The 10,541-nt window shown below is 29.5% G+C and overlaps 1 protein-coding gene across 1 annotated transcript; it reads left to right on the forward strand.

Moving 5' to 3' along the window:
- The first annotated feature begins 5,364 nt into the window (after window positions 1-5,364).
- Window positions 5,365-7,093, forward strand: LOC114419674 (cyclin-dependent kinase inhibitor 7-like). The gene is made up of 4 exons (XM_028385416.1): window positions 5,365-5,749; window positions 5,909-5,964; window positions 6,104-6,259; window positions 6,531-7,093. Exons 1-4 carry the CDS (start codon window positions 5,465-5,467, stop codon window positions 6,595-6,597), a joined length of 564 nt encoding a protein of 187 aa, XP_028241217.1. The 5' UTR covers window positions 5,365-5,464; the 3' UTR covers window positions 6,598-7,093.
- The last annotated feature ends 3,448 nt before the right edge of the window (window positions 7,094-10,541 follow it).

Below are 10,541 nucleotides of genomic sequence, written 5' to 3' on the forward strand. Positions count from 1 at the left end.
CCAATAATGAAGTTCTTGATCATAAATGGATGTAAACATTTTGAAAATGAGATGGGCAGGGAAAATTTTGAAAAATGATTGTGAGAAGTTTCTGCAATTTAGCCAATTTTGTTTCTATTGATGCTAGGGTGTGATTTTTGGTTTTAGAAACCTATAATGTCTAGCAGCATTATTGTTTTCATAGTAAAAAAGCTTTTCTAAATTTTTCTAACATGGTTCTTTTTCTCCAAGATCCCAGGAAAGATAATAAGTGTAAGTGTCCCTACATTTGAAGCCCTAACTCAATTTGGTGTTGCTACAATCACAACTAAGAATATCGGTGAGGTGGAAGCGTCATATAGTTTGATGGTAGTCTCTTTCGCTATATTGTGTTTCATGGCATCTATCTTTATTATCCAATGCTCCTTATACTTGAACAATGGAATATTTGATTTGATTTTTTTTGTATTCAATGTCAGATATGCATTATATTAATTTCTATACTTGTGGCATAGTTCTTTAAGGCTTGAAAGTGTTGGTGGAGTTATGTTCTATTTTTTTTCTTATAATGTCTAATAGGAAACTGGGTTGTGATAATTTTTTTATAAAATTTTTTGACCTGTGCTCATTGTTGATATGAGGACATGATTGTTTAATTATCATGGTACCTAAAGTAGGTATTTGATTTGATTTTTTTTATGATTTTTAAAAGCAAATTAAGTGGTATTGGTTTTTTACATAAGCATTATTGTTACTTATGCTCTCATTGATTGTGTGGATTTCATTTCCCTTGCTATATAATCTAGAATTTATTTTTTACAAAATTCTTATGTGGGAATGGTATTGTTTTTGGATTTTAGGATTGCTGGATCAAATAATGCAGTAGAACTATGTGTTTTTCCTTGGTACATTCCCTTGTTTGTTTAATAAGGAATTATTACTAATCTAGATAACTAGATCTAGCTTATTTGTCATCACCTTGTTTGATCTCAAATGCTTTTTTTTCATCACCCTGCTTATTAAGGCACACCGAGATAGTGCTACAGTACTTCTACATGGTTGTGATTGACTGATTGTTGTGAGGATTAAGATTCTCTGCACCTTATGTTTGTGGTGTGGTGTGCCTCTTGCTACTATCGCATGCTTTCCGTTATGCTATAATAATCATTGCACTGCAAATCAAAGAGTATATATATGATTCAAATAGAGTATCAGAATAATAGTATTTGATATCCATTAATTTTAGGCTTGGTAGTAAATGCAATGCAAGGAATTCTAAGATTTTTTACAATAAATTAACCACATTGACTAATATTTGTTAGCATGCAAATCAAATTTCACTACAGAATAATGATAAATCAGTCACTAACTACACGAATTCATCATTTCATCACTCATTTGGTGCATTAGATTGAAACGTTCTCATTTTCTGCAATAGCATGAAATAAGTTAAACGTGCCATCATATATTCAGCTGCTTATTCAATTCCAATTCTAATTCAAATATTTAATTTGTAGGCACTACTTGTGTTCTTGTTTACATCGTGATCCCGACATTCGTTGTTGGACATTATACTGATCAACATCATAGGTACAAAGTTTTTCATAAACTTTTTATGCTCATTTTTGTTATCAATGTTTTTCTATGTTGTTGTCTGTGTTTAATGACCAATGTTTTATATACAAGTTTTGTTCATCATGAGTAAACTTTAGATTCCTGTTTGAGATTGAATACAATGATTCTTACTGACAGTTTACATTAATCATTGTATTGAATATTGAAATCTCCGTTTGGACGGTTTAGGAATAGTTATATTTTTATGGTAGATTCATGCGTTAAGGATAAGATTATTTTGTTGAATTTAATGAAATTTTTGTACAATGCATTTCTAGTTGTTCTATGAGTGCATACTTGATTGTCAGAAAATTAATGTCACCGCTTTCATATCGTGTACTTGAAGATCAATGCGAAATACTACCAAAATTTCGTCAAATTTAACAAAAGAGACTTAACCTTAACGTATGAATCTACCATAAAAAAGCCATAAAAAATCGATATTATTTGTTGACTACTAACATCGGTTGTTAAAAAAACCGATGTTAATATATATATACAACATTGATTTTTAGTATGTTGTATGTATAAATTAACATCAATTTTAATAAAAATCAATGTTGATATCAACATATATGACTTTTTTTTTTATAATTCTTACTATATAACATTAGTTATTTAAAAAATTAATGTTATTATTTTTATGTTAATGTCGATTTTTTAAAATCAATATTAAAGATATTATTTTTAATATTGATTAATAATCGATATTAAAATCTTATTTCGTAGGAATGAGAAGTTTATCTATTTCAATTCTTTTTCGCAATTATAGTATTCGTATGCGTTGTACCTGCCCAAAATAAATTTCTTCGAGGTCACCTGCTAAAGAGATAGATCGCATACACTGTTGATGATCCTACGTATGTGACATATGCCTAATACAACAACTGACATGTAAATAGCTAGTTGATGGGGAGAGATGGAAAAATAGAATTAGGTACGGAGAAATGGATGCAGATTTGTGTATATGGATTGTTTGGTACCATAATAATAATTAATATATTTTGTTTGGTGATAAAAAAAAATAAACTGACATATGTAGCACACATTAATCGGAATTGAATTAGAACACACGTTTTGGATGATTTTTTTTAACTAAATCTATAAACTAATTGCTTATTTAAATTAACTTAAATTTATTTATTAATATAGTTGCTTATTTTCAATAACTTTATAGGGCTTTTTTCTTCCATCTTGATTGTAATCGATTCTATATGATTAATTAATTGAATAGCAATAGACGTTAAAAACGCACATATACTTCAATTTCTACATCAAACATTGGATAAACGCATATATAAAAGTTAAACATAAATATGTTTTTAGATTCTGAGTTATTATTATTTTTTTTTTCAATTTTGACTATTGTAAAAATATTTGTTTATTTTTAATTTTGGTATGTTTGTGTTTTTTTTGTTATTTTTAATTATGATTTCTGTAAGATATTTTTTTTTTTTAGTTCTTGTAAGTTTGTAATTTTTTAATTTTAATCTTTATAAACATGAACTTATGGAATGAAAAAATTAAAATCTTAAAGAAATTATTTAAAATTAAAAAAAAAAACACAAACGTATTAAAAAAACTTACAATAACCAAAAACAAAAAAAGGTTAACTTACAATAACTATAAATAAATAAAATAAACTTTCATAACCAAAAATAAAAAATACTAATATAAATTAAAAACTTATTTAAGCCTATATGAGCTGCTAAAAATAACTTCGAAACGGAGGCAGACCACACTCATTCATACATGTGTAACCAAACATATGCGAAATGCTAAAAATAGTACTTTTAAAATAAAATATTTCTTAAAAAATCTGTACGATTTAGTGAAAAATTTAGATTAAATTTTATCTGAGTTTACTTGATAAAAAAAATACGAATATTAGAAATGAGTGCAACAATACACTTTACAAATGAAATCTACAGAATATATCAACATTGAAGTAAACCATCTGTCTTCAGTCAAGCATAACGATCAAAATATATTATATACCGACTTTATTTTCACTTTTACCATATTTTTTCATCTTTTTGCTTTCTTTCTACCAAATCAAGCTTATGCTCAACTAAGCTATATTTGGAAATTTTCAGTTTTAAAATCGAAATTATTCACTTGAAACGAAATTATTTATAAATACTATCAAATGTGGCATAATTTATTAGTCATGGCACATGTATAACTAACTACACATGATTCATATTCTCCACACACAAAAAAAAAACTACACATGATTCATAAACTAAATAATTCTAAAAAAATAAATTTATTCGCAAATATTAGAATTCATTTATAAACCGGATAAGTTACTCCATTTTAAAGATTCCAAACGTTAGGGGTAAATTAAATCTCCATAAAAACTATATTGAAACGGAATCATAATTCGCTTTATGACAGTTGAAATTCAATAAAATTTACCCTAAAATTAATTTACAACTTAGCTTGTAATTACCGCGATATTTATCTTTTTATGATTCTTGTAAGATTTTATGATATTTATCCTTACAATGTGTTGTAAGAACAATTTATTAAAAAATATTTCCATTGATAAAATTTTAAATATATATTCAGTACGTCATTTTTATTTTTTATTGATAAATAGTTTTCATATAATTTTAGATTTTAACCTAATTTTGCTGTATACCAAGGAAAAAAAGTTCCTAAATAACAAAATGAATAACACTATCATTATATATATATAAACACCCATGTGACATTTTGTTATGTGTTAATTTTATATTAGCAAATCCATTTTAACTCAGCCAGTAAGGGTTGTTGGATCTTATTTTATCATACAGTTAAAACCCTTTTTGAATTTATTGTACTCTTACTGATGCATGGTGAATAAGATCTAGTTTAAATATGTACCTTCATAAATATTTATGGAAAAGAAAATAAGAAAAAAAAAACTTTTCTTATAAATTAAAATTAACACGTACATGAATAAATTAAAATTATTTTTTTTGGAGAATGTATAAATTAAAATAATTTTTTAAAGAAGCTAGATGATTTTAGTTTTTCCAAAATGAAAACTGATTTTAACTTAGGATTAAGGCAATGGAAGAAATTTATTTCAATTTTTATTTTCCTTATAAATATTCATGAAAAAGTTCGTCTAAGATTCTAAAAGGGAGGGGAGAAAAAGCCCAAACAAAAATTTACCCTTGTAAAGGTGTAGTGCATACACAGATGGAAGCGTCTCACATGGGGTGTTGCAAATCGGCATAGGAACAGATTCGTATTTTTATCGTGTCGATATTCGGCCTAGCTTGGCCCCACCAGCGGGAAATAAAAATCCTAAATGACATCATTTAATTCTATAATTTCAATATGTGTGTGATTGATTCAACTTATTTGTAAAACAACGAAATAATAAGTATTCTTATTTACTCATTTCAAATTATTCTGCGTTCTTCTTCTTCAAAAAAAAAAAATCTAAAACTAGACATAAATAATGTGGCTGATGATTAATCACGAATCCAAAATTTTATTTAAGAAAACGGAATTCAGTATCACAGAAACGACGTACTTAGTGGTTCTGCATAAATTTATTATTTAGAAGAACAGAACTAAACTACAGAAGAGAAGAGAAGAGGCTAAAAGGGTAGCAATGATCGTAACGATGTCGTTTAGTGGCCACTGTAGCTGGAGAAGGACGAAGGGGAGGGAGACAAGAGGGACCCACCTTCTGATTAATAAATTAAATCTGAACCGTCCAAGGATCGATTCACTGCGCTCAGTAAATATTCTCTGCGATCACCCTCTTTTTAAGCTCCCTCTACCTCTCTCCCTAAGCCTACCCCATCTCAAAATAGAAAAAAGAAACTCTCCCACAATACAAACACAGACACAGAGAAAGAAAAGAATAATGGGTGAGTGTAAACGCTGCTGCTCTCTCACAGTTCTGGCCATGGAAGAACCTTCTTCAAGCCAACATTCCATTTTCAAAAAAAGAAAAACCACCGCTACTGCTGCTCATTCCACTTCCTTCCAGTTATGCTCTTCCGATATGCAGTTTCCCCACACTATCGTCTCGCCGGAAGTTTCATTTAGTTCCGCCTGCACGGTTGTTTCCGGCGAGTTTTGCTCCGATCGCTCCTGCTGCAGCTCCAGCCACGTTAAGGACCTCCACTCCGTGCCGTCAGATCTGCAGGTTCGGTCCTCGAAATTCTGAATTATTATTATTATTTTTATTTTTATTGCGAATTGTTTTTACTTTCTTAATTTTCCGAGTTACCTTTCCAAATTTTCCTGTGTTTAATTAACCTATTTAATTTCTATATTTATTGATATTCTTCGCCGATTAATGCAGACCAAGGGTTTCGAAACGGTAGAAGACTCAACCAGCCTCAATTTCAAATCGTTCAGGTTTTTGTTCTACTTATTTTTATTTTTTTTTGTTCTACTTGTTTCTCATGTACGCACGATCAAATTTTCAAACGAAACGTGTTGTCGCAACTGAAACGCTACATTTATTTATTTATTTGTTTCGGTTTTGGTTGTTCAGTTTGTTGAGTGAGTTTTCCGGAGACTCGGAGGAATCGGCGATGATTCCGGCGAAGTCTTCCGCGGCGGTGCTGAAAGTGAAGGCGCCGCCGAAGGCGGAGATCGAAGAGTTTTTCGCGATGGCTGAAAAGTACGAGCAAAAACGGTTCACAGAGAAGTAAGTAGTAGTATATATAGTTGATTGCTACAAATAAAAGTTTTAATATTGCAAATTACTGGTGCAGTCTCAATTACAGTCACAAGCCTTGATGATACGACCTAAACCAGGGTCGCGAACCCTTTTTTAAAACCTTCTATGGTCTAAGAGTATTTTATTTTATTTTTTCATTTCGCGCGACACAGGATAAGGAATGTGAGCCACCTCGCACTCTAGCGGTACCAGAAATCGAACCCTAACTAACTAACTAACAACTTTCCCTTGGGTGCAGGTACAACTTTGATATTGTTAGAGATTTGCCGTTGGAGGGTCGCTACCAGTGGGTTCGTTTACATTGAATGCCTTCAATGAGAGAGAGAGAGATAGAGTTTGCATTTTTAGTTTTAGAAAGAGAAATGGAGGTTGATGAGAGGGTGAGTTTGTAGTGTATGTTTAGCCATTGGAGTACACTGGTGAGGAAGCTAACCTGACACGAGGTAAAACGAAAACGAGCATGCAACTTTTGTTGGTTGCTCTGAAAAGACGGTGCTAGTGGTAGTGGTGATGGGTTGGTTTATGTATAGCTAACTGTTTTCTCTTTCTTTTTATGTGGGATACAACAAGGTGGCTTTTCTGCAAACTCTGCACTCAGAATAGAACTAGTAGAACCTTCTTTGTGAGGTGATGAAGAAAAAGAAAGAAAAGGAAAAAGTAACTAAATTGGGTTTTGTGGGAAATATACAAAGAACACAAAAATTCCTGCTATGAAAAAATATTGGTGATCTAAAATATGGGTATTGTGGGAAATATTAATTGTTGTTTGGTAATTTTCTATGAAAAGTGTCTTTTCTTCGACCTTCCCCTCTTGCCTGCATGCTTCTTTTCAGCTTTCCGTAGCTTCATTCAATTACCTGTTTTTTGTGTCTCGTTTTCTTTTTTCCTTTAGGCCATTTGGAATATCCTCTCCATCCCGAGCTATGATTCCCCTTATTTGGTGTGGGGACCATGTGTGTGTGCCTGCTGGTATATAAACTTAACAAATGACTGCATAAACTAATTAATTAAAATCTTCTTCTTCGCATTGTTTTCTTAGAATCACTTTTTTAAATGTATATAAGAGAATCTGGTCCATTTTGCAAGTGTTATTGTCTTTTTGGGGTTGATCCTTCAATTATTGAAGTTGCTAAATATGTTTTTCATCATTTAAAGAGATCAAAAGTGCCGAGGAGCCATTGCATGGCTTTAAATTGAAAGTGAACGCTTAACGGTTCACATGACAATTATCGTCGTCATAATGTACCAATGAAGCAAATTGGCAAGTGCTGCTAGCTCCATATATTATACATATCTCCTAGCTTGAGCGAATAATAGGGAAAAAGCAAAGTAGCTTTTTATCTCAATTTTGTATTTTTCCTTCTTCTCATGGCATCTCGCTTAACGGTTGTTCAGTAAAGGATTCATGGACGTGACATAATATTCGTTATGAATCAGAGAGAAGCAAGAATATATAAGAAAGGTTTCGTGATGACAGAGTGAATTGTCAAAAGAATGATAATGATATCTAAATATCTCATCATCTTTTTTTATTTCTATCTTTCACTATATCAAAAAATTTATTATACTTGTATTTTTTTTCTCTAAATATTAATAACAACTAGTCTAATAGATGTTAATGTAACATTTTTGTTGTGGAAGACCAAAAGAAACAGGGTCCATAGGTCCCTCCCATGTACAATGTCATCATTACACACGTGTCCAAAATGGCACCACCATCACCCTTATCCATGTCATCATGGATCCAAATGTGCACTTTCCAGCCTTCCAGTGTCCATCTTCCTTTTTTCTAATATGATGGAACCAAAAATCGATAGAAGATAAATGATGAAAGTAGAAGACTTGCACGTGGTGTGGTGCATTAATATCGCGAGGTTTAACTTGCTTCGGATCTGGTGCCGTTTTAAAAATAGAGAGTGCGCACCACGCTAGAGAGATATGCCGGATTTTTTACGTGCAATGTTAAACTACGAGAGAAAGAAAAATAGAAAAACACCTGTAACAAAATTTATTATTGTTTGTCCGGTTAGGTATGTTAATTTCTTCCATCACATATTATATATTTAATCATTTTTTGTAGAATTTTACATTGGTTTTTAAGATTATGTAGAGAAGTCTTAAATAATTACTTTATCTGTTTCATTATAATTTTTATGAAAAATAAAAAAATTAAAATAATTATCATTTTAAATTTTTAGTATAATATTAATTATTTTTTTTACTTGTATCTTTAAAATATTAAAGATGAACAATAAAATTTATAAATAAATTCTTAATAATATAATGTTAATTTTGTAAAATTAATATTCTTTGTCATCCATTTATTATCTGGATATGTGTAGAACAGCGTTGACAATTGTTTTAAGATGGGAGAGTAATAAAGATATACAATCAAAATCACATAACGTGGAGGAACATACTAATTATTTTAAATTTTTATGATTTTATATTTTATACTATAAATGTAGAAATAAAATATAATTATTATGTAAATAGAAAAATACTTATGGGATGTTAACTATTTTTTTTGTTGACCTAATAGTATGATTACAAAGTTGTCCCGATGACCAAAATTTAAATCCTAGATTACTTAATTAATAAAAACTAATCGCTATCAATTGTGATAACTGTTATCCGCTAGCTAATTCAAACTTTATTTATCTTTCTTTTATATTTTTTATAATATGGCATTGCTATTTTATTAAATATATTCACAAGGTTAAAATCTTTGGTGGTGGGATGTTAACTAATTCAAACTTTATATTTGTCTTTCTTTTATATCTTTTATAATATGGCATTGCTATTTTATTAAATATATTCAGAAGATTAAAACAGTTGTCGAGAATAGTAAAGCAATCTGAAGGATAAGAAAGAAAATGCAAGGTACATAGAATCGTAGCAGCGTAGATGGTGGGAATGGAATGTTGCTTATTAATGAAAGGTAGACAAATACTATTGGTGTCTGCTTTTCATGTAACTAGTGTTTAGACTTTAGCTTTAGCCTAATTTTTTTTTAAACGATTTGACTAATTAAGAGCAAGGTTAAAAGAAAAAGTCTTTCTTGATCATTTTCCTCTAATATTGGTTAAGGAACTTAAAAAAATAAAAATTATAAACCTATATAAAATATTGCAACTAATTTTTAGCTTTTAAATTTTTAGTAGTTAAAAAGTTTATTTAAGTGTTTGATAAATAATTTTTTTGTAATTTTTATCATATTTTGAAATGTTAACTTTTAATTTTTTATATTTTTTTTATCTTTAATATATTTATTCAAATTTCTAGGTATTATTTTTAAATAAATTGTTTTGATTGTATATCTTTATTACATGTAATCCCACGGAAATTTGCATGTGTGTATTTGTCCTATACCAGTTTCAGTTTCAGTATATTACAAGTAATTACTCGTCCTTGCTGATATTTTTAGAGTACTTCTGTGATTCAAGTAGACTTTATCATTCCATATCAATGAGAAATTAAGAACATTTATATAGACATTCAAGTAGATTAATAATAAATAATTTATTAAAATCTTTTAAAAAAATTAAGATCCTAGATAATTTGGGACCAAAGTCGACTGCTTCAATGGTCTTGTAGTTTTTTTTTTTCTGACGTTTAGTTCTTGTAGCTATTAGAGCCCTCATGTGCTAACATGACTTTATAATAGGGAGTTATGTTAGTATTTATGTTAAATATTCAAATTTTTTTTTTTTTTACCGAAAATATTGAAAAGTTGTTGACAGGATGTTTATATATATATATATATATATATATATATATATATATATAGTACAAAATCATTAAAAATAGGAAACAGAATTAAAATAAGGTGATAATTTTGTAACTAAAAAGTGATGATGCTTGTGTTTTTTTTTTCTTACCCATATTAAGCTATATGAAACTGAAATTCGTGCTTACAAAGAAGGAAATACTACCCTGTATTATCGTGATTTTTACTTTTGGTAAAATATAAATCCCCGTTAATTACCACTAATCTTGAGAATTTCACACATGTCTCCAATTTTAGGACAGGATAATGTAATTGAGTTTTTAAAATTCATTATAGTTTTGGGATCATGCAACTTAATTCCTTTTCAAGCAACATTCATTATCGAATATAGTGCAAAAGAGGCTAGCAGAAAAACTTAGTGGAGGGTTTTTTTTTTTTATAAGAAGAGAAATTATTAAATAAGAAATTAAGATATTCTCGGCCAGTAATATATACACCGTAACCATAATAGAATTATCC

The sequence above is a fragment of the Glycine soja genome, chromosome 7, assembly GCF_004193775.1.
Source record: "Glycine soja cultivar W05 chromosome 7, ASM419377v2, whole genome shotgun sequence".
NCBI classification, from domain to species: domain Eukaryota; kingdom Viridiplantae; phylum Streptophyta; class Magnoliopsida; order Fabales; family Fabaceae; genus Glycine; species Glycine soja.

Coding starts and splice junctions, on each gene's coding strand:
- LOC114419674 (XM_028385416.1), top strand. CDS start 5,465: ATGGGTGAGTGTAAACGCTGCTGCTCTCTCACAGTTCTGGCCATGGAA. Junction 5,750..5,908: donor CCGTGCCGTCAGATCTGCAG/GTTCGGTCCTCG, acceptor CGATTAATGCAG/ACCAAGGGTTTCGAAACGGT. Junction 6,260..6,530: donor CAAAAACGGTTCACAGAGAA/GTAAGTAGTAGT, acceptor CCTTGGGTGCAG/GTACAACTTTGATATTGTTA.